At 38.5% G+C, this 25,899-nt stretch overlaps 1 protein-coding gene across 1 annotated transcript in view; it reads left to right on the top strand.

Annotated features, from left to right (window-relative positions):
• LOC111870352 (sn1-specific diacylglycerol lipase alpha) overlaps nucleotides 1-25,275 on the top strand; it is a gene marked incomplete at both ends in the record, with an annotated part of 110,580 nt that extends 85,305 nt beyond the window's left edge. Inside the window, 6 exon segments of the mRNA XM_023862559.2 lie at nucleotides 1,769-1,994; nucleotides 6,201-6,278; nucleotides 9,779-10,002; nucleotides 15,575-15,716; nucleotides 24,187-24,419; nucleotides 25,252-25,275. Coding sequence (XP_023718327.2) covers nucleotides 1,769-1,994; nucleotides 6,201-6,278; nucleotides 9,779-10,002; nucleotides 15,575-15,716; nucleotides 24,187-24,419; nucleotides 25,252-25,275 — 927 coding nt within the window.
• Between the last annotated feature and the right edge of the window lie 624 nt (nucleotides 25,276-25,899).

Below are 25,899 nucleotides of genomic sequence, written 5' to 3'. Positions count from 1 at the left end.
AACCAAGGTTCCCCTATCATTTTTGTGACTCACGTCCTTATACACAGAAAGTAATGTCCCTATACTTTCATTGGAACATATTCATGATCTCCTTGTCAGATACAATGTCCAATCTGTACTTACAGTTAGATCCAGTATCCCATTTAAACATAGTGCTATATTCACCCATGTAATTCTCCCATCACTTGTACCAGCTGCAGCCAGGACACATCATAGCAGGCAGTAATGAATTTCATAGAGAATTTCACTACTCAATATTCTGCACCTTCAACAAACCTTCATGCCAAAATACAGATATGACACAACTTACTCTTCACTCCACATCCAGGATACATTACTTCCACCAAACCATCAACTACATACTTGCTCACCATGTTTTATCCACAGTATACAGGATTTTTCACCAGCATAGCATAATGCACTCTGTATAGTCCCATAAATAATATAAAATGTTAAACTATCAACAGATACCCCATTACTTCTGTCACAACAATGTAGTGTACACAGTTAACAAGCCCTGTGTTATACAGAGTGAGCCAAAAGTCCCTGTATGTTCAGACAGATCCTGTACATTAATATAAATACACTTCTACACTGCACTACTTAAGTTAACAAAAAAATGCTGGAACTGGCCCCCACCTGCATGTGGACACACATCTTCACATCTGATCTTGTTTACAAAGACACAGGACAGTTCAATCGGAGCGATATACTTGATGAAATTTGCCATGGCTTCCTTTCAAATTCTTTTGAATTAATTATTGATTAATCATCCCACCATTTCCTTTTATATTTTCTGGATACTGAGAACTTTGTTAAAATCCACAGAAGGAGAGAGCCCTATTTCTACCATCAGTAGTCTTCATCCTGGGGATGGAGGTTGCTGACCATTCCAGCACACAATTAAAATGCACAGTAACTTCAAATAGCTGTTTATTCATGGTTAATGGGTTCGTTATTACAGTTGCAGATTTTTGAGGAAGCAGTGAGTAAGTGGTTGCTCACACAATGGAGAGCAATCACGTGTTATGCGACATTCAGCATTAGATAGCTGCATTGAATTTTCCACTTTGATACAGAAAGCTTGGTCAGCAGTATCAAATCCCAGACTGATAGGAGTGTAATTTGCAAGACGTATTGTCAGTTCCCTCAAATGGATCCATCTGGATGTCTTTGCAGGCTCACAATTTTGCTCTGTACAAAGTACTCAGGATATTTTAGCCATGAAGGAATGCAGTAGGCAGACAGTGCATGATATCAGGTCTTGTGATTTGCACTCTTCTGATATTATTATGGTGCTTTAAATGTGGTTTTGATGACTTGGAAGTGTTCCGTGGGTGGATGAAGGAAGAAATAGATAGATAATTTTGTTGGAAGGCCAAGAGAGATGTGGAAAGGATTCAAATAGATTAGAAGAGCAGGTTCTGGCCATGAGAATTGGAGAGAACTGCCAGTCGTAAGCTTTCCATTTATCAGAACTGAACATTCAGGTTCTGCCCTGAAGAGTTAGTTGTGCTGAAAGAGTTATAATTTTCAGTGGTTCCGCTGACGAAATCTAAGAATTTTCCAGAAAATGTGAATATGTTAATGTTTGTTTGTCAAGTGACCAGTGACTTCAAATTATGGTCTTGTGGGATTTGGCTCCATATAGTTTGGTAAATGTGTACCTGTCTACCAAACTGCACACTGCCATATCCCAGAAGAGCATATTCTTAATGCTTACCTCTGTGAGAACCACAGATCTTGATAACTGTGTCACTGCCTACAGATGTATGTGTTTCCCTTGTTTGGGTGCCCATGATGGTGCGACAATTGTGTCTGATAACTGCTGCCATTGTAACTATGCGGCCCTGCGCCGGATGGTGGAGATTGGTGAAGTGGAGGTGATCTATGCAACATACCATGTGGATGTGGGCGAGACGCCATTTTTTGTAGCTGTCGATTTCACACGGCGAAAAATTGTTATCAGCATCAGAGGCACATTGTCCATGAAGGTTGGCTTCTGTACCATGTTTGTGCTGTTAATTATGTACTGTAGCCAAGAAACAATGATCTTATGATTTTCTATAGAGAGTATATAGACTTTTTAACCAATTTTGCCCTGGCTTAAATCTGAATTTTGTTTCGGTGATTCAGAAAAACATCTCTCTTTCTTCAGAGCCTTATTGATGAACTCTGCATGTCTGCCTGTCTCATTATTCCATTAGAAATGATCACTGTTGTAACACTGTGTAGTTAACATCAGGCCCAAGCCTAAGACAAAGATGACACTGGAGGCCACACATGTAACTCTAATCCACAGTGCTAACATGGGAGCTGTGTGCTGTTAAGGTGGCAGCAAAACTGATATTATTTATTGAAGTTTGCTATGTTATCTGTTAGAAAAAATTTGTTGCCTGTTTTAAAATAATGTTTTAGGAAACTAGGAAGTTTTGTGTTTCCTTGTGTAGTTGCACACCAGTTTTTAAATATAACATTACAGATCCTGTATGTTTCTTGTAGTGTGTTCTTAACTAAATAAATAGTTAAAAAAAAGAACCTAGAAACAGGACATGATGATGTATTACTTTGATGGGGCTGTCACATACCTCAGGGGGCGGTGATACATGAATGTTGAGAAATGGCAGCATGATGATTGGCAAGGAAATCTGAAGAAACTAAAAAAAAAAAACACCTGCTCCAGGGCCCTTTTTTTCTGCAAGGAATCTCATGTGAAGTAACCTGGGATTGAACCTCAGACATTAAAAGAGATCCCACATCTAACCACCTGAGCTGATGCATGCTCCCTAAAGTAACTAAATAAATAAATGAGTTACCCTCATGTACCAGAGCTCAGAAACTTGGCATCATCACCGCAAAGGCTTGTTCAGCTCAGCTGAGCTCCCATCCACACAGCTTCTCTCCTGAGTTGGGACAATGTAATTGATGTGGAGTCAGGAAGGCATTTATCCATTTCACCTGTTCTGCATGCCACAATGTTTGAAACAGACATTTTTACAATTTTATCCTCAGCAATGGAGTGATAGAAATGATATATACATATTTAATTGTGCTCAGGTAGCCATGCAGCTTCATGGACCCTTAAAAGACCTTGAGGGTGACATTTAGCTTCCCTTGGAATATCAACATGCAGACTATTCAGGGCAAAGTAACACTCCCCTGGGCCCCTGATCACAGTAGGATATAGGAGAGTGAGGATGCAGATGCCCTCTTAAGTCCTGATTTTGCTGTTCCATTTCACCATGTGTTAGTAGGCTGAGGCTTAAAGTATGGCTGAAGATCAGGCACACACCCAACACTGGGCTACCTCACCAGTAGATGCAGTTGTAGTTCTTCATTGGAGGGCCTTCAAATAACCTTTTTAGGGACTTTTCGGCCTTCGACAGGAAACAGTGTAAGCTGATAACTGGCTTCCTGATAGGCCGCTGTACACTAAGGTGACACCTAAATACGAGTATTATGGGCCTCACAGAAAGTGCCATATGCAGGAAATGGCAACAGTAGGAAGAATTCTCCTACCGTATGACTTTGCAGTGCCCAGCCCCAGCTGTACATAATGAAAAATTTTCAGCTCTGGATGGTGAGACCAGATATATATGAGTAAGGCTCTGCTTCTAGCTTTGCGTTAGTGCCCTTTGAAGGGCCATAACAAGATTAGGGATGCACAGTGAACCTAGTAACAGCCTGAATGCATGGGGCAACTAAGTTAGTTGTTCCTCCTAAGCCAGTGTCAGTAATAGTACCAGGGTACAGCCTAATGTCATCCTGCCAATTCTTTCATGGCTTTCCAACCAGACATTTTTGGGTGGTATACCCACCCAAATTTGTTTGTGCATTCCTTGTTACCCTATACTAGCTAAGTGTCCAGTGCATGATAGCCTTCATAACAATACCGCGTTGCCTGTGTAATCAACAAAGTTGCCTGTTATGTGAATTGCTCGTTGAGATCTGGGCACTTTGTTTTCACACACTTGTAATTTATGTTCTTCTCCAGGAGTTAAAAACTTACTTGCATGAGGCAAATGGATTAATAACCTGGTAAGTATGAGAGAGAGTCAGTAAATAGGTCACAAATGGAAGTAAAACAGCTGTAATGGATGTAACAAGTTTTCTGTGTATATCACTATGTAGCAGCACAATCCAGCTTCATGAAGACTAGGTAGCAGATGGGCATATGCATGTTGAGAGGCTGGTTTAAGTAGTCAAAATGGCGACCGTGCTTGAGGAGTTCACTACTGGATAACAGCATTCTGTTTTGTGTTTTTCTTTGTGGACAAAAGAACTCAATGCAAAGGATATTCATAAAAAAAAATATTTTTTTTTGTTTATGGTGGGAAGTGTTTGTTGCATAAAGCAGTTCCTAGCTGGGTCGAGAAATTCTCTCAAGGACTTTAGAAAGTCACAGATGATGCCCATCCATGTGTGGAAGTGGCTGAGACAATAGTAAAATGACTTCTATGCTGTTGGTTTTGATGCACTGGTAAAGCAATGGGAGAAGTATATCAATATTTGTGGAGAATATGTTGAGAAATAAATGTTTTTTTAAGGTTAAAATATCACATATTTTGTGTTTTGTATCCATTTGTGTTCTATTTGCTGACTCCCTGGCAAAAATATGCAGTAATTTCTTCACCTTATTTTCCCCTTTTAGTTCTTCCATATTTCTTGGAATTTTTGTTTTTTGTTTTGTCATTGTTTTAAGAAGTTTTTATTGGGCTTACTTCCGGTTTTTAAGAAAGTGTCCTTGAGTTTCCAAAGAGAATACCTGATGTTGAGCCATGTAAAAGTACATTTGCAATTGCCTCATATTCCTTAGAGATGCTTGAATATACTGTAAGACCAACGGACAGAAACATTTTTGAGATTATTTTAATGATGGGAGAAATTCATGAACTTCGTCTGACTGACATAACACAGGCAAAGCAAGGATCAAGACAGAAGTAGACTCAGGGGTAGAAGTCATTAATGAAAAGTTTTCTCATACCATCATCTCTGGAGCAACTGCTGACTGTCCTGTATTTGGCACTGATACTAGGCTGACTGGTACTGAACCGAGAACATCCAGTGACTCAAAAAATAAAGACTTTAACCATCTCATTTCAGTTCATTCACTTGAGGAGGTTATGCAAGGCATCCTCAGTGAGTGTGTGACACAGGGCGATGTGCCATGGGATGAAACTTGAGGACTTAACTGAAATCTGTTTTGTCGCAGGAAAATGGATTTGCATTTCTCAGCAAGGTATTGGTGACAGTAGCAACCCTCCCAACTTCTGTAATATCCTGTGAAAGAGGATTTAGTGGGATGAACCTTATATAGAGTAAGCTTAGGTCATTGTTTTATAATGATAGCTTAAGCAATCTGCTAATCTGCTGATGATAAAACTAAATGGTACATCATGTGATATACTCTAACAAAAACATGTGTCAGTACTTTTTCAGCAAAACTGTATGCCACATAAAGTGTCACAGATGTCATTTATATTGAGACTGCTTTGTGCAGGAGGAGTTAGTATGAAGCTTGGTTTGTAGCAATTGCAGAACAAAGGAGATTTACATACATTTCTAGTAAGAGTTTATATATATATATATGCCTCACATATTGGATGAACATATCACCTCCATCTTCAGGGTTTAATACTAAGCCAAGCCGGAATCCAGCAGAAGCAGGTGGCAAGCTCATCTTGGTTTACTCTTCAACACTGAAGTTGCAGTGATATGTTCCTCTGAAAGTTCGTCTCTCGCTGAACTATGCGATGTTAAACCCACAAGGCCATACTCTTCAGAATAGTAACGGTTTTTGAATGCAATTAATAACATACATTTCTGGAATTTACTTGTGTGGTTTTGTCATGAAACTCATTTTTGTTTATTGGTGCTGATCTGAGAAATTTAAAGTGTGAAACTTTCATGCAAATAAATTGCAGGTGGAGAAGCCACAGTGCAAGAATCAAACTGCCATAAGACTCAACATGGCTACTGTTGATAAATCCTGAAAGACTACTTGTTAATACTTGATTTCGCTGATCTGTAAGGCTCAAGTAACAATGGATCCACCATTTGTTCTTCCTTGTTACAACGTTTACTCTCCCTTGATATTCAAACTGAATGATCTTGCATCACTGCAGTGTCAAATCCTTTGTTCCCATTAAACTTTAAATAGAGGTTTCATTTTGTATATAAATTATGTTTTGTGTTCACAGGATGTGATTACTGACCTGAATGCAGAAGGAGAGACATTGCCTTTGAACCCACCAAAAGAAGACTGGTTAGGTCACAAGGTAGCCACAAGACTCAATGCATGTTGTATAATAGCTAAGGACTTGCATGATCCTTCTGCTGAGGATTCTCTGACCTTCCTTGGTCCCACCCACCTAATACCATAACATTACCTCAAAGCAGACTGCTGCTGCTTCATCCCATGCACCTTGTCATCATCCTTTGGTTTCCCATTCCGCTGCAGTTATTGCTGATTGAGTCTACAGCCGTTCTATAATGGCATGCAGTTGGAACCTAAGCTCCTTTTTATGCACTTCAAAGATTCAGTATCATTACAGATGCCTGTATTTTGACACTTGGAGTTTAATTCAGTTTACATCTTCATAATGTATCTCTCTGACATCCATTATAATGGTACTCTATTTTGAACCAATGCCCTTCAAGTGCTCTCTCTTCTTGCTTTAATCATCATATGAATATTAGTCTAAAAACACCTCATTATGCAATTTATTCAGTCTCCCTGTCTCATAATTTTTCTGTATGCAAGTGCTGCTTTGGTCCTTAGTTTCTTTCCTTTCTTCAGTCTGAGAGACTACATTTCATATGTGTGTGAGGCAGTAGGTCAAGTTACAGATCTTTTGGTCTAGATGTAAGCCATCAGATGTCTGTACCAGCCAGATTTAGCACAAATTTGGCTGTGTCTGTCTTAGGGGCTGTTCTTCTGGCTTCCACCTAACAAAGCATTTAGTCTGAAAGGGGATCCTTGCAATGGTGGAAACAATTCCAAGGAGAGAATAATAATCCCTCTGTTAGCCTGCAATGCTGACATGACTAACAAACTCCCACCTTTACTTATGGATAAGCATGAAAACCCTCGTTACATTACAAAAGTCAAAAAGTTGCCCACAAAATATGTATCCAGCAGAAAGCACAGGTTACACAGGCTGTGTTTACTGGCTATTAAGGGACAGTGGATGTCAAAATGTGTTCCCAAAATAGAAAGATTTTACTTTTTTGTTAAAGATGTGCTGCTCATCCCCAAAGCACATATTTCCTAAAGAATGTGAAAGTTGTGTTTTTCCCCCACAAACTGCACCAGCATTCTCCAACCACTTGACCAAGGAATAAACAGGTTGTTCTAACATTGTTACTGCAAGCAACTTGTAAGGAAAATTGTATTTGTGACTGATCACAAGTTGCTTCATGATATAACACTCTTGAAGTTAAATGTTATGGAAGCACAACATTTCATTTTAAAATCATGGCACTATGTTATACATATGATGGTAGTGAACTGTATTCAGAAATGTGAATTCAATTTAAATTGGACCAGTGATGCTTGAGATGCAACAGAACTTAGTGTAGCTGAAGATGACTGGGGCTGCGTGAAAGCTGGTGTACCAGTTCAAGAACATGTATCTTGTGGTAATGATGTTATAAGATGTGAGGTGCAAACAATAGAAAAGTTTATGTCTGATGTGTCTGAGGAGGGGGAGGAGGAAGATGGTGGTAGATAAATAATTTTCAGTTGCCATGATTTTACTTTTATGTTAATTAGTCCTTTCAGAAATGTAAAATCCAGGTTTCACTGCACCAATCTTCCATCCTAGTTTAAAGCCCACATTAAGCCATAGGTCCATCAGTCGACATCTTAAAAGTATATTCTGAAATCTTAAATTTAAAAGTAAACTTAGAATACCATAAATATATGTTTTTGTCCTGTAATCAGAATGGAGGGCAAGATTGTGCTATCAAGACAGTGGTGGGAACAACAATAAGAAAACAAAATTGAATTCAGGAAGAATGCAAAAGCATATTAAATTCTGGAAGTGCTTGTTGCCATTCAGTTGAGAATCTTCTGCCTTCCTCTCTGTCATCTTCTGCAGATACGAGTATTTGTTTAACAAACCACTGCATAGCAATGGATGTCTTAGCGACATATCTCTGATTCCAATATCTTTACTTTTAGCCAACATCTCACAATGTTGTCACATGACAGCTAAAAGCCATAATAATGGGACAAAATGAAGTGGCTTTGTGAGGCAGTGGTGTGGTAAACACGTTTCTTCAACAATGAATAAACACGTAACAATCTACAAACTGTTGGAAGTGATGTTTTCTGTGCAGTCAGTGCCTAGGCTATATAATGAGGACCAATGGGAAAAGTTAGTTGGAGGTCAGAGTTGTCAGTTGCAGTCATGAGTTGCAAATCAGCAATGGTGGGTTGTGGTTGGCCATGAGGAATCTCCAGTGTTGGCAGCTACTGGTTAGCAGTGACTAGTGGCAACAGAAAACCAGAAGACTTGGTGCGTGCTGTAGTTGTAGTGATTTACATAATATGTAAATTTGTGAGACTGTTATAATAATTAGTAGTTACAAGTTACAAGCCTCCAGTAAATGTAGTTATCAATCCAGACCCCGTGCCTAATCACTAACATGTGACAATATTTTCTGCTTTTCTATAGCAATTCTTACATGAAACAATACATGACAGAAAGCATGAGGGTCTGTAACACATGGCGCAGTTCATGTAGTTTCAATACTTCTCAACAGGGAGCAACTGTAAAGATATTTTTTAAGATGCTGCGCACAGCTACCTATACATGTACACCTGTTGTAGCGGCAGGGTACAGAGCAGTGCCTCTGGGTACCAGGAACTGGCTAAAGGGGTTACCGAAACAAACGCTTTGCTTAGAATTTGTTTCAGTGTGCAGTGAGGGAGACTAGCTCTTTCTGATGGACTGAGCTGGGGGTACCTTTCCTCCCTTATACCTGATGATGGGAACAGAAATATTTTCCAAGCAAAATTTTAGCTTTAGAAAACTCAAAATGATGGTTTGTGTCCAAAATAATAGTCGTATTTGCCATGGACCACATGCTGTTGTTCTCTTATGTAATGAATTAGGTGTCTATAATTTTGCAGTCCCATTGAACTAACCATAAGAAAATGAAGAGCAGAAGAGTTCTGTCTTCTGGCATATAATGCTTCATACTTTTTCAGAGGAACATGTTGCCTCCATCTTTGGGATGAAGAATAAGCCAAGCAAGAAACCTGCATTAAGTAGGTAGCAAGCAGACATGTCCCTGAAATATATCAGTTTACCTCCAGCAGACCACACAGTATTATATCCCAGATGATATAATCTTTATAACCGCTGCTGTGAGAACCTCAGAGCCAAGAACTGTCTGCATAACCATAAGTAACATCTAATGGTTATGATACTTCTCCGTTCACCATTACATGGTACACCTGTTTCTACAGATGAGGCTTGCATAGTACACGTAAGCCTGGACCATCTGTAGGGGAAGAATAACACACACTACCTAATTTAATGGTGAATTTACACATTGCATCAGTTTTGGGGAAATGCCACTATCATATTTTAGATTTCTTACTTTGAATAATTTATTTTTGATTCTCAGTTGAGCAAATGGATGCATCTAATGGTAACAGATGGATCAACAATCCTAGCGGTCAGCCATAATCAATTTCACATTTTAAAACTGCATTCATTTGAGTTCCATTAAATTGTATTTTGAAAGAGAATGATGCCAACTGTAGGGGATGGTTCAGGCAGCAGAATACATCCGGGACAAACTGGAAGAAGAGGCAATACTTGCACGAGCATTCAGCCATAGTGAAGAGCGGGGGACACAGGACTATGGTCTGGTTCTGGTGGGACACTCACTTGGTGCTGGTACAGCTTCCATTCTTGCCATCCTCCTGCGCCAGGACTACCCCACACTGCAATGCTTTGCATACTCACCCCCAGGAGGATCTCTGAGGTAAGGGAAAGCTTTGAATTGTTGATATTAACTGACTTATGAAGCGGAGTCCTTCTTGAGAAACCAAGAATTTCACATCTACTTCCTTTACCATATTCACATAGACCTGTCACTGTCACCATCATGATGCAGATAAATCCAGACCACAGCCTGTCATCCTATTACACTAAGATGTTCACTCCCACCTTCAACTGTGGGTCAGATCATCATCATCATCAGTAATCTGTCAGGACGACAGGTCCACAGTCTCTTCCAAAACAATTCCTCCACTTAATGCAATCTAGAGCTTTCTCCTTCAAATGACAGTATCCTCTTCTGTCCCCAAGGTCATCCAGCATCTTCTTACGTCTTCTTCCTCGTCTTCTTGTCACTTCTATCCGCCCATCTATCTTTCCTTCGATAGCTTCTTTTAGAAGGCAGTTTCTGCGTAAAACATGACCAATCCAATTAGCCTTCCGTTTTCTTATTTCATGTAGGATATTCCTCTGCTCACTGACTCTAATTAACACTTCTTCATTTCTCACATAATCGGTCCAACTGATCTTCTCCATCCTTCTCCAACACCACATTTCAAAACTTTCCAGATGTTTCTGATCTACTGCCCTAAGTGTCCATGTTTCAGCCCCATACAGAGCTATGCTCCAAATGTAGCATTTCACTAGTTTCTTCCTCAAATTTAAGTCCAATTTGCTGGTAAAAAGATGGGTCAGATATATATTCCAATATCTGTTATTCCAAATCGAAATTTTGGTGGGTAGCAAAATGCCTGATCATTTCTCATCCCAGTGATGGTTATATCACATTGTTAGTAACTATATTCATAGGTAGCAGATACACAGTGTGACAGTTAAGTTCCCAAACTGACACTATTACAATAATACTACTAATGCCATCTATTGGGGATGAATTGGGCTAGTTAGAATGAACGTTTACTTATACGATGTGGAAGATTCAACTGCTTTGGTTGATGCATATGAGGATTACAGTTGTTCTGGTGAAGTTAGTTTTTTTTTTGTTGTGTCACAGGTTTCAAAATGGAACAAAAAGCAGTGATTAAGTTTTCTGAAAAATGAAAGAAAACAACTTTGCAAACATTTGAAATGTTGAAAAGTGTGTATGATGGAGAATGTTTATCAAGAAAAAGTGTGTTTAAACATGTAAAAGGTTCAAAAAATGACAAGAACCGTTACAAGATGATGAATGGAAAGGCTGTCCTTCAACTTCTAGAACAGAAGGATAAATGGAAGTCATTCAAAAGTGTTTGGCTGAAGATAGGACTTTTGAGTGTTTGGATGTTAGATGAAATAACAGGGATCAGTAGAGAGACGGTGCATGAGATATTAGTCGAAGGTTTGAAAAATAAAAAAGTGTGTGCCATTTTGTTCCTCATTTGTTAACGCCAGATCAAAAACATCAACACACTGTGTCATCTGCTGGATTTCTTGAAATAATTGATGATGATAGATATATTTTAAAAAGGATTGTAACATGTGGTGAAAGTTGGTGTTTCATGTATGATCCAGAAACAAAACGTCAGAGTGCAACTTGGTTGAGTCCAAAGAAACCAAAAGCGCAGAAAGTGAGAATGCAAAAATCACAGGTGAAAAGAATGTTGACTGCATTTTTTGATGCTAAAGGTATCATTCATTATGAATTTATTCTGGAAAAACAGATTGTAAATGATAAATTTTATAAACAGGTAATTAAGAGATTGAGTGCTTGAGTTCATCATATTAGGCCTGAGTTTCAGGAAAGTGTGTCCTGGTATCTTCTGCATGACAGTGCATTCTTTGAACATTGTCTCAGAATTTTTGGTGAAAGAGGGATCCCCATGTTATCCCATCCAACTTACTCCCTTGATTTATTACCAGCTGACTTTTATTTCATGAATTAAAAATTGATATGAAAGGGATGAGATTCGAGGTGGTTTCATTGAACCAACAGACTGATGAGAGAACTGAAGGTGATATGATAAGAAGAGTTTTCTCAGGCATTCGGTCCATTATATTAGCGATGTAAATGTTGTGCAGAAGCAGGGAGGAATGTATTGAGTGATGGTATGAATACGTTTTATAATCTATTTTATGTGTTTTTTTATGGCCTCAGTTCTGGAACTTAATTATCACACTGTGTATATCAATATTTCCTCAGTCCTAATCATATATTTCACAGTCCCTTTCAGTTGTCATCTTAGTTCAATAAACAGTCAGTGTCGGTATATTTATAAACTGATGATATATGAGGTCATACTACTTCTACAACCAAGCTACGAGAGCTATGCCAATGATGTGAATCAACAGGGTGATAATTTAGATACAATAAAGAAAAACACACAAATTTTAATCGATGCAAGTAAGGATGTTGGTCTAGAAGTAAACACAGAGAAAACTAAGTATATGTTGCTGTCTCGTTACCAAAATTCAGGGCAAAAGCTTGACATAAAGATAGGAAACAGATGTTTTGAAAATGTGGCACAGTTCAGATATTTGGGAACAGTGATAACAAATCAAAACCTGATTCAGGAGAAGATTAAGACGTGATTGAACTTGGGTAAGGCTTGCTACCATTGAGTTCAGAACCTTTTGTCTGTCACCTCTCATCTGCTGTCTAAAAACTTAAAAATTAGAATATAAAAACTATAATCTTGCCTGTGGTTCTGTATGGGAATGAAACTTGGTCTCTGACATTAAGGGAGGAACACAGACTGAGGGTGTATGGAAACAGTGTGCTGAGGAGAATGTTTAGACCGAAGAGAAATGAAGTGACAGGAGGTTGGAGAAAACTGCATAATGAGGAGCTTCATAATTTGTACTCTTCTCTATAATTAGAGTGATCAAGTCAAGGAGAGTGAGGTGGGCAGAGCATGTAGCACGAATGGGTGAGATGAGGAATGCATATAGGATATTGGTGGGAAAGCCAGATGGAAAGATACCACTGGGAAGACCAAGGTGTAGGTGGGTGGACAGTATTAAAATGGATCTTAGAGAGATGGGATGGGATGGTGTGGATTTGATTGGTCTGGCTCAGGATAGGTACCAGTAGAGGGCTCTTGTGAACACAGTAATGAATCTTCAGGTTCCATAAAATGCTGGGAAATTCTTGAGTAGCTGCAGAATTGGCCGCTCCTCAAGAAGGGCTCAGTTCCATGAGTAAGTAAGTATATAATGCCAATTGTATGACCCTTCAGGGTACTGTGTTCATAATTCTGAACCTCCATTTTTGACAAGGGTACACAATGTATATGGGCAGATATTACAGTAGTGTCCATATGGCAAAACAGTTGCATGAACAAAGTACAGTAGTAGTCAGAATAATTAACCAAAACAGGTGCATACTAAGTCATCTCAAAGATCACGAGAAGACACTGAGGAAAGGTGAAATGTAAAACTTAATCAATTGGGCCCGATTAATTGAGTTAGCCCCTACTTCTGAAGTAGGTTTTACCTAAATACAGAGACAGAATCCAGTCAAAAAAACGTGTTTTTAAATATAAACAGGACGTTGAATAATGTCCAGAAACATAATATTATGACGAATATGACGATTTGCTAGGCAATGGCTCGCTAAAACGCGTTCTCATGTCAACAGATTCAACAAAGGGTAACAAGGATACAAGGAATCAACAAACAGGGTTTCCATGGGAATAGATTTTGTGGGATCACCAGTCGTTTCCACTGCAAATGATATGAGAGACCAAAAGACAAATTGCTTGGTGTGGTGGCCTCTCGTGGGTCCTCCCAAAGTTATAAAAGAGAGATCATTCGTGAATTCATTTATTCATTCATTCATGAGAAGTTGAGTGTTCAGCTGTGGAGTGCTAGCCCACGAACAACAGAAGCTGAAGTAGTTACTGAATCATAAATCAGAACCAAATCAGTCATGTAGAAGAGAAGACACTTGTAGTGCAGTAAGCAATGGAGCAAGTTTTGAACAGTCACCGATGGTGAGCTGTTATAATTGATTGTAATTGTAAAGAAGTTCCAATAGATTCAATCATCTAATCCAGAACATGTTATTATTAGTCACAAAAACCCTGAATACATGACAGTATTTGTACTAATGTACCAATGTCACAAACTTCTAGAACTTATTAACTTTATTGTTTCTCCAACCACAACATGATTTGATCAACTGATCATTCTTGAGTACTTTTATGATCAAATACATAGTTATATGGCTGCAAGTAAAATGAATCAATTTTCACAATTAAAATGTTTTTTATGAAGATCCACTTATTGAATATAAAAATGTAAAACTCTCCTGAAAGTTAGGGTGTCAAAACTCTGGTATTCCTGGATGTGTGTCACTGTAATGTATTCTTTTTTAATTTTTTGTGCTTGAGTAGGTTTGTATACTTTATTGTGTGTGTGCGTGTGTGTGTGCGTGCGCCCACATGTGCATATAATACATTATAGTGGTGTGAAGACCTTGTGTGTGATGGCTTTGGATAGTGGCTTGTCTGCAGTAACTGTCTTGTGGAGTAGTATCTGACTGGTATGTTAGATTTGTTGTTGTTAGGCTTATGGGAATGATGGCATGAGAATGCTTAGTGTAGAGTAAACTTTTTATCTTGTTGTAGTGTGTTTCGCTGTTACTGGTTGTATGCTATGAGTAGGCTGGATCATGTGACCGGACTGTTAGTTGTTGACTATTAATTTAATATTCAATTGTTGATTGTGCAGACAGATCTCCACAGCTTAACTTTCAGTGTAGTTGGGAAGGTTAGAACAGTAAGTAGTGACATTTTTCAGAATTATTCTCCAAGTGACTCTCTTCAGTAAGAACTGAGGAGTAGAGAACTTAAGAATAAGTTAACTCCCTTACTTAGTTCACAAGCTATGCATAAATTGCCATGCAGTTGTATAAAAGTGTAGTAACACAGGTGAAAGAGACTTCTGTGCAGAAAGTGGTAAATGTGAAATTTCTTGCATGGTTGCACAGTGCATATTGTGTATATATATATATATGAATTACACACATCACAGAAAACATCTTTCAGACCAGATGCATAGCATAACTGGCTCATGGAAATGATAAGGAAACAATTTAAAACGTTTGAAATCATAACAAATGAAAATAGGTACTGAAAGTAAATGTGTGTGAGTGTTATATTTTGACATTCTGAAGGTCTGTGTAAGCTGACATATGCTGTACCTCTTGGCTAATAGCACAAGGAAATAAGTATGTTATAAATCATGGGCTCTTGTTTTCTGTATGTTAGCAGTCAGAGGCAGTAGGAGTTACAAATATGAGCTGAAGATGGCAACAGTATGAGGCTGTGATAGATGTGTTGAGTCAGTATAGCAGTATTTTGCCAAAATGTGTCCATGGTGTACCTCTGGAATAGTAGTACTGATCAGTGCATTTTGTTATTCTGTCAAGTTTATTACTGTCTTATAAATGTAGGTTACTTTTGCGAACTTTTTGAGCTCATACCATGCGTATTCAGAGAAATCATGTTTGAAGTGTCCTTCAAGAGTTTTAATGCATAAACATGGATCACAGTGTGACCAAGTGTGGTGTTGATAATTCTATCAGTTTCCATAACTAAATTCTAATACATCTGTTGCAGCATGCCAGCTGTGGAATACACCAAGTCCTTCATAACTTCAGTGGTTGTTGGCAAAGATGTGGTACCACGCATTGGACTACATCAGCTGGAATCCCTAAGAGCTGACCTCATTAACACCATCAAAAGAAGCAAAGACCCCAAGGTGCATGTCATATCATGTATATCACCAAGCAAGTTGGCACAGTCATAATGCAAGTGAATTACATATGAGAGGTGTTTGGTTCGAAACCCAGCCATTGGATTGGCTGGATTGGATCACTGATGTTTGACTTGAAATTAAATGTTTGTATTAATTTGTTCAGAAAAAAATTCAATGCCAAAACGACCATATTTAGTTACATAATTTATGCACCCCTACATTTAGACAGGAATTTCGTAAAAGAGAAATAAACACCGTATATTTACTCTTGATAAAATTGAATTTCTTGAGAAATATAGTTTAAGTTGAATGCGTTATGGAAACATAGTACATGGAAGTCTTTTCTGCATTTTCTTTGGTAAATTATGCATTATGCATTGATTCTGATGATGGAGTGTAGCACTCAGGTAATTACTGAGTTTCTGGACTTGTCCAGTCTCTGTATTGCAGGGAACACAACGCTTCAAAAACGGGATCTGTTTTCATCCTGTGGTGAAAGGAGTGTGAGATACCTACTCTGTTGGGGTCATTAGTTAGAGCTAACTTCATTCACTGGACAACCTATGTCAGAATGACTACATTTTGTATACACAGAGTGTTTAGCGACTTTTTGGCCAAACTGCAGAAACATGTTCATTTGGAGTGAAAAAAATGCCTAGCAAACTATAGGGTCATTCAACACTGTTATTGAGTTAAGTGATAGCATAATTTAGCACTGAATAAAAACGTCTTTTCAACTCACCTATACTATCATCGTTTTGAACACTTACAACACTTAAGTGTAAATGTTATTATAGCTCATTTTAGAAATGCCCAGTATTAATCTCAATGGTTGCTGCCAATCATGCCACTAAGTGTTGCCACTGCATGCTTCCCAATTAGTTTCTCATACCAATGGTGGCTTCATCTTTGATCTCTAGTGACTAATGCCTTGCCTCTGGTTTACCACAATGGTACACCCTCCACTTCATGCAAGCCCACACAAAGAAATCTAGTGGATTTAAGTCAGGAGACCAAGTGGGTCAAGCCGCAGGTCCACCTGTTCCTATCCATCTTCCTTCAAAATTTTCATTCAAAAATTCCATTACCACTCTGCTGACGTGAAGGAGCACCATCATTTGGTAGCCACATTGAGCTTCATGCTGCAAGAGGTACATCCTCTAAATTCACCTGTAATTCATTTTCCAGAAATTTTCTCTAATACTGAAAAATTAAATGTTCATCAATTACATGAGAGCCCTTTACATTATTGCCTAGTACTCCACACCACACATTAACTGAAATTAGCGTTGAAAATTACTTTCTGCTAGCTTGTGTGGTCTTTTGTTTGCTCAAGGGTGCAATTTCCTTGTGCTAGTAATACCATTCTGGGTAAATTGAGCCTCATCTGAGGACAGATTGTCATGCAGAATGTGTAGTTGTGGTTGCAGCCATTCACAAAATTCTACATGGTGGTGTTATCTCCCAGTAAGCAGTAAGAGGTGTTGTACTTTCTGATGGTGATACAGATAGAAACCATTATGGTACAAAATAATCCAGACCTGTGTTTATCTTGGGAATTCTGCATATGCTTGTACTTGGGCTTCACTGCATTGCTGCCAGAACATCATCATCTCCACTTTGTAATTGCTCACATTTTGCATTTGCTCATGGAAGGAAACCAGTCTCCCTCAAAGTTCTGCATTCACTCTAAAATTCTTTTCAATGTGAAATTATCTGAAATAGATATCATTACCAGTTTCCACCATAGCAACCCTACCATTCCTATTGCAGAAACCATATACAAAATAAATGTCAGCATATTCTTTATATGTAAATAATTAGGCATTTTTACTATTACCGCACTACAACACAACATGGCCACACCATCCTAGACAGTGTACAAGCAGGAACTCAGTCAAGCTATAGCAGCTCCGCCTCGCTTCACTAGGACTTTGTATTATATTTCAGCATCCTGTTGCACTGAAGTATCACTTCTGTTTTTGGTCTGTAATGCAACAAACTTTTTATTTTAGATGACACCACGCTTTCATTCAATTCACTAAAATGTCAGTTAAAATGTTCCTAAAATGTCATTAAAATATATTCTATGTCAGGCTACACGTTTTGGCCTCACAAGGCCATCCTCAGGCAACATGCTTTGATGGAACCTACTGCATTGTTCTAACTTATGTCAGTAGTACTTGTTTATGTATGTTGGCATTATTCTCAACCATACACAGCAGTAGGTTCCAGCAAAATGTGTTGCCTGAAGATGGCCCTGTAAGGCCAAAACGTGTAGCCTGACATAGAATATATAATGACATTTTAACTGACATTTTAGTGAGCTGAATGTAAGTCTGGTGCTGCCTAAAATATAAAGTGTGCTGCATTATAGACAGAAGAGTAAACACGAATGAGGACTTAACTTGATAATGGTGTTGGATAGACCTATGGTGTACCAGACATTTTTTGCCCTAAATGACCTCCAGGACATGCTCATGAAGTTTGGCCTAGATGTCACAGAACACCTGTATATTCCTGAGATCATGTTTTGTTAACAGGAGATCATATGAAGATTTACAGTACAAATTGTGAAAATTTTTATTAAGACTTGAAACTAAGGCTGAAAGGACACTTGAAAATAAGTGCATGAAACAAAACCATCAATAAAATGCAGAAATACCGGTGCAGAAGAAAATAAAAGTTTTCATGTTATGCATGTACAGTACCCACCTACCATTGTGCCATCTGTGAAGTAAAATTGCTGGTTGAAAATGTGTTCTGTACCCACTCTCTCATTGGAACCTCCTAACAAAATGTTCATGTAGTATGTAGGGAAATTTCCGAACACATGTTCTAGTTCCATATGGAAACTGTTCTTCATATCGTCAGTATTATTGTCTGTTGGGGCAGAATGTTCAGAACGATCTAACACCAGCAAACTCTTCATATTATATACAACATTCTGTCACTAACAAATCCTATTCTCATAACTGCTGATATGCTTCTCTTATATACTGAAAAATCTTATCTTGAATTCATGATTCTCATTTCGATTTCCATAGAAAAATGTACACTCACCTGTTGGTTGAGTGTCACCCCTGTCCCATCTGACCTCTTTTACTCCTGCTAAATCAAACTTGCACTTCACTATTTCTCTTGCCCCTGTTCTCACTGAATCTATGCCATAGAGACTCCATAATTCTAAGTTCCAAATCTCATATCTGTTTTATATAAATGGCAGAATTGTGTAAAAATAAATTTGGAACAATATATTGTGGCATGGCAGCCGAAAGACCAGAATAGTGAAAACAGAAGTTATGGCTCTTCCTAGGGAACGGCCGATAAACTTGTCTCCTTGGCAGCAGATACACAAGCACAATAGAAGAACTTTTGGAAGAGGTGTTTTCTCTTTGGTTTGCCCTGAGGCATCTAGCCAATTGTGGCTTGGCAGTCAAGAATGTGAGGACAGTTGCAGCCATATAGAGTTGTGAAGGAGTCACCAGCCAGTGAGGACATGAGCTATTTAACACAAAAGATGAGGAAACTGCATGGTTGGGGGCACTTGTCAGGCAACCACTACTGAAGACAGACTGATAAGACTTAGTGCATGGTGTCGTAAATTACAGAGTGGATGCATTATCGAGACTGCTATAATCACTTGTATCTACGATTTGTAAGAGTCCAATAAATCCAATCCAAACTTCATGTTTAGTCACTAATGTGTAACAGTATCATGTATTTAAAACTGTTTATGATATGATGAAGAAATAGTGACACTTTCATATATGCTTGATGATACAGACATGCAAGTATTAAACTATATAAATGTAAGCATATTGATGAAGCATGTGCAGATTTTGTCAATCACATCACAGATACACTGTATGTCTTACTTGCAATGGCACATTTGATATGTTGTGGAAAAGAAGCTGACTGTGGAATAAGATTATGTTTCAGCATCCTGATGCATTGCTGTATCATTTTATACACTTACTTTCATCGTTAATGCAGCGATGTTTACAATTACTCCTTAACTTGAAATAATATTAAAATTAAGCTGCTACATATTTCAATGTTATTCCATTTTTGTCATTCATTTATTACAATACATTTGCTTGAGAGCATCAGTCTTTATCTTTACATGTGCCACCTTCTTGCAGCTTCCATATTTCTTGTGTTGTTTTGTGCAGCCCTATAAATATTGGTGTGGTGTTATTGTCATTGTTATTTTTATGTGCCCCATTAGTATGTATATTCCCACACAGTTGCTCTAGTTGAGTGATGACTGCATGTTCAGCCATGACGTCCAGACTGGAAAGAAATTTGCAACAGAGAGCACATTGCATCTACAGCACTCCCTGTGAATGTGGCAGAAGCTACGTTGGTGAAACAGGCAGACCACTAGCCATGCGTCTTGGCTAACAAAGGCACAACCTCAGATGTTTATTTTAGAAAAATAATAGCTGCCCAGCATGCATATGAAGAAGGTTATAGGGTAGGTTGGGATGAGGCCAGGAATTTGGAAGTTGAAAATAACAGCAGGTGTAGAAAATACAAGATTTGGTCCATGTGCCATGTTTAACAAATCCAATAAGCCAACCTCATTTGGAAATCTCGCCCCTATGGATTCCCCCTATTAGGAAGGAGATTGGCAGCTTATATGGAATGTCGATATAATAAGACATGCATATCTGATTTCAACTTCTGGATTCAGTTTTTGTTCAGTGAGTGACAGTAACTGTAGGTTGGTTTGCTTAGAATGAAACTTCACCTACTTCTATCTTGTTGTTTATGGATTTGGTTTGGTGCATTTATTTTCAGCTTCCTTTATATCTTACATCTTCATATGGCTTTCCAGAATGTTTATTATTGTCTCTGTTCACAAAACCTGATTGCAGATGTATGTACAGGGTTACTCTTAATTACATTTGATATAAGTACTATGTTCTGCACTTGCATGGTCATCTAAATATATGATCCTGATGGCTTCATTAACAAAATATGCCAACATGATTGAAAAGCATACAAATGACATAGTTGCAGATAAAGACTTTATAACAATGAACAGAACAGCATCTGGTCACTTAGTAACGGTTTACAAGAGGTGTTGAAATGGACCATCATTAAAGTCAATGCCAGGAATTCCTGGTCCACTGAAATACATCAGACATATTGCATATTGTTATACCAGCTGCTTCTGTGGCATTCCACATCTCATCTCATACGAGTATGTGACATTGCTGAGCATAAACAGTGCTCTTCAGATGACCAATGCAAGTGGAAGTTGGTAGGAGTGAGACTGGGTGATTGTGAAGTCCACAGAGCTGGTCCATTTCATCATTTCCATTGACCTGAGCAGTGGCTGTTTAAATACTGTGTGACATTGTGAGAATAGAACGAATTCCTTGTCATGAAGTACCCACATTGTCTGCCATGTTTGCAATGGTTTACTGCCTAGTAGTTCTGGTAAATGTTTAGATAGGAAATGTAAATAGTCATGGTAGCAGCTCATAAGGACCCAAGAGGAGGTCGCCAATAATTCCTGATCAAACATTTATTGCAAACTGCTGTTTAAGTTATTTATCTTGAAAGGAATGTGGATTTTCATCAGCCCCATCCCATTCCATGTGAAGCATCCATCAGAAACACATGCCTAAGACAAGCTGAAGACTCAGCACCCCATTGCAATAGCTGTTCACAGAACATTTTTCAGTGCCCAGTCTCGGATACAACTACTGATCATACAACACCCTCACCATCATTCACTGGGAAATATGGTAATGATGGGCCCACTACCAGGCACTTGTACCTGGGGATCATTGTAGATCACATAGAACATCTTCCATATGGACGTTTCTGCAACTTTGTGGATTACCAGCATTTGTCATACTGGGCTGCCTACAACCAGTTTCTAGCAGAATATTTTTCAGAGAAATAAATGTGCCTTAATTCTGAATGCCATCACTGCAGATAGCTTTTAGGGCACAGATGTGCAGTGGTTGCTCTGATGGACTTTGCTACTCTGTACAGTAATATCATATCTGTGAATTAATCAAATGAATACTTTGCATTCTGCACCACTCTAGGATATGTACAATGTATGCTGTAGTGAACACCACAACACCAAAATAAGAATGACATTGACCTTGTACAAGTCTGTGGAGTAAATGATTGCTTCATTCATTCTACAGTGCTCCCTCGTATTAGCACAAACAAAGTGGTTATGCCAGTATATTTATTTGAACGTTTCTGCTTGCCTATAAGCATAGTATGCTTATGCTTATATTTGAGGAACATAATTGAGACTCACTATAGTAGATGTGGACTTGGGTTTTCCAGTGATTGAAGTTAGTTCCTTCTAATGAACACAGCAGAGTAGTTGCCTCTCATTCCTTTAATCTGCGGGCAGAAACAGATCCAGTTTCCAAAACTTTATGTTCTTTGTAATGTTAAACAATGAAATGAGTCTTAAGAACTCAGCAGTAGGGATATCAAGGAATGTTTTCATCTGAATGTAAACAAGCATATTGTATGGTGGAGTCCATAGGTGCAAATGTCCATATCATGTTGCCACATCACATTCAGATTTAATTACATTTTATACAAAAATTATACTAAGTCAAAATTGTATCAAGGGACATCTTCCCCTCTGTGTTTGACCGTGAATCATAGTGTGGACACCATGTTTCCATGCCACATTCTGATGTAGTCATCTAAGTTGGAAATGAAAAACTGTACTGTGGACAGTATTTTTTATTGCTAGTGGGGTGGGACTAAGTCCCTTGTACTGTGGTCACTTCTGGCCTGTTGTACCAGCCCCAGATGATAGGTGATTGTGGAGCAATTGGTGGAATGAAGATTGGCAGGGGAAAACAGAAGTACTGGGAGAAAACCTGCCCCAGCGTCACTTTGTCCACCACAAATCCCACTTTACCAGACCTGGGATCGAACCCAGGCTGCTGCGGTGGGAAACCAGCGACTAACCGCTTGAGTTATGGTGTGGCCAAACTGTGGACAGTAACATATGCATAGTTTGTGCATCACAACCTTCAGACACTATTTTATCAAGTAAGAAAGTGCTTAAATTACACAAGTAAATTCAGTTCAGGAAAAAGGAAAGGAATCTTTTTAATGTAAATGAAAATGTAAGGTAAAGCTGTCCCTGTAACATGCTGTGGAGGCCCATAGGTTTGTGGGATGTTGAGGGATCCACGTTGTCTAGACAGTCGGCTTGCAGATGATGGTAAGGTTGTCAGCCTTATGCACTGGCCACCCTTTGCCCCCCAGGAAGATTCCTGGTACTCATTTCTGTTAGAGGCTGAGTTAACCCCAGGGGCATAATGTGGCAAGAAGGAATAGGTCAATTGAAAAATCCATCACATCAGGACTCAAACCTGCAACCTTCTGGCTTGTAGCACAGTGTCTCAACCAACTAGGCTACCGCATGCCACCAATAAAATGTACATATGATCATTTGGTATACTACGGCCTGCCCGCTGACCATGGCATGTGTTTCAGGTCACTGTATTGTGAGGTCTTGTTTAGGATCTTCTTTACTATTAATGTGGAAGGTGAAGGTTATGTTTTTACTGCCATTAAAATCATTCCATGGAGCTATATAAGGGCACAAAAGAATGTTCCATATATTCCAGGTTTTGGCAGTATATAGATTGGCAATCAGCCTCACACTTCAGTCATTCTTGCAGCAAAGAGCCCCTGGTTTTCATTTGATGAGGGGTTCAGTGGGGCCTAATTCCTTCTGGATGTAGTGGCAGAGAGAAATGAGTATTTCTCCCATTAAGCAAATGATACATTTGTAACTAATTTTTTTCACAAAGAAATCCTCTTCACATCAACTCCAACTCAGTATGGGAGGGGGGGATTCAAATCAGAAAACCTCACTCTAAACACAGCCTAGCTTTGCTTCCTGTTCTATCATGACAGGCCTCCTAAGGGTAAATTCATAACTAAGACTTTGAAATGTGCCAATTAGCTCTGCCATGTCTGTCTGCATATAACAAGTTGAGAACTGCCAAACTGATTTTCATCAAATTTGATACTATGGAATTTTGATAAAATGTGAACACATTCCAGTTTTGGTTAAATTGTAACAGAAATATTGGATACTTCATATGAAAACCCAAAAGTCTGAATGTGTATTACAGCAAACACTTTTCAAACTGGTATTACAGAGAAAAGTGAAATACACATTTTAAACCTAATATAGTTTTTTCATAAATGTTGTGGTTATGGAGATAATTTAAAGGTGTGATTTTTATGCTGTGTCATAACTGAAGAACATTTGGATTTATTTTGATCGTATTTTATATTGTAGGTCCTTGCTCATCCTTCCTGCTTGTTTTACATTCTCTGTAAGACAGCATAAGAAATTAGCATTCACAAGCTTAAAATCTGTAGTGATAATAATAAAGTGAATGTACCACAACTGTCGGGCTGTGTATAAATTAATTGCATGTGTGTGTTGCAGTGGAAGACTATAGTTTGCAGTGTTGTATGTTGTGGCTGTGCGTCACTGCCAACTTCAGCTGCTGAGTTGAAATCTGAGGACAGTCAGATGGCAGAGTACCTGAAGGCAAAAGAAGTTGCCCGTGAAGTGGCTGTCCACCCCTCAGACTCCAGTATTGCACTGACGCTGCATCAGCCCCTGTATCCACCTGGACGCATCATACACATTGTGCGACACCATCCCACAAAGGGAGAGTAAGTATCTGTTAAACTGTCTGCAGACTCTCAGTTTCCCAAAACAAACAAAATTTAAAAATGCATGCTTAACACACACATTCCAGAGACTTTGAATGGAAGGTCAGTTCTCCAAAACAAAAGTGAAGAAATACTATTTTACTGAGGAAACAAATGACTATCAAATTTTGTAAAGAAATTTTGCTTACTACAGTCTGTTGAAGTTTTATGGTTATTGTAATTAATCATCATTGTCATCTTAATTTTTGTCTTAATTATTTTCTTTGTTGTATCACTACTACTACTAATTTTGGAAAAAGTTTAAATAAAAGGATGTTCCAAAAATATGTGACTTACTGTAAATATGGATGTCTTCAAAGCCATCATAGAAGTGTAACCAATCAAATGCTGCAAAATGTAGGAGTAGGTACCAAGTTTCTTACAAGTGCAGCAGTTCTCCCTCCCTCCACATCTGCCCATTAAACAACATTCATTACCAGTGTTCATCCCTCATGGTTCCGCTATGTATACATACTAAATGCAAAGCTGAATTTAAATTTGTTGTTTAATCGAAATACAGTGTTGAATGTACATATACATCCATAAATGTAGGTGTTAGTTTGTTATTCTTCTAAACTAGATAAAAATTAACAATTGTAGCCATGTTAAGAATTGGTGTTATTGTTCAAAACTGGAAAATGTTACAAAGACTTTGGTACATTAATTTTCTCCTTTTGGGTTGCACATCTGTAACAACAGTTTAGAGAAGGAAGCAAAACCTGAATCACACACCAAATGCTTAGTATTGCACAATGACCTTTCTTACAACAGAGCATTGATTTCTTTCTTGTAGGCAGAAATACGAGAAAAGATGGAGGTATGTAGGCAGTATAAGTGTGTGAAATTGGTGTTGTCATGTTGGTATCTCTGCATAAATCTGATTCCTAAGTAGGCTGCTTGATCTCCTCTTGACATCTGTGGCTGCAGTGTAATGGGTCCATGACTGGACATGCTGAAGTTGGTGGATTGGCTTGGGTGCTCAATGACAAGTATTACCCAGTTGATGAGCTCTCTCTAAATGAATCAGCAGTTGTCCCAGCTATCACTGGTGAAAGCATCAGTTCTCATGTTGTGTTACAGGGCAAGGAGTTACTGCACAATGGGCTGTGCTATGTTAGTGATAGTCAGCTTTGTTGTAATGTTGCAAATGGAACAGAGCAAAGTAAGTTCCTGGTCTTACACAGACTAACCATAGAAATGGTTTTCAAGGGGCATCATTATTTCAGGTGGAAAGCAGCCATTTCAGTATGTTAGAAAATATAAACAGCAGGCATCAGAAGCTTGCCATATGGATTGTATCAGTGCAGCATATTGTTAGTGAAGTACAATAGGCAGTATGAAGTTTTGGTCACCAGGTAAATCTCAATAAACAAGAAAACTATGACTGTCCTGAATGACTGTGATGAAAATGTATTGCTGTGTAATGTACTGCGGATATGAT

Source organism: Cryptotermes secundus, unplaced genomic scaffold (genome assembly GCF_002891405.2).
Source record: "Cryptotermes secundus unplaced genomic scaffold, Csec_1.0 scaffold391, whole genome shotgun sequence".
Lineage (NCBI taxonomy): Eukaryota > Metazoa > Arthropoda > Insecta > Blattodea > Kalotermitidae > Cryptotermes > Cryptotermes secundus.
The sequence above is the reverse complement of the archived record's forward strand: the minus strand, read 5'-3'. Positions and strand labels throughout refer to the sequence as shown.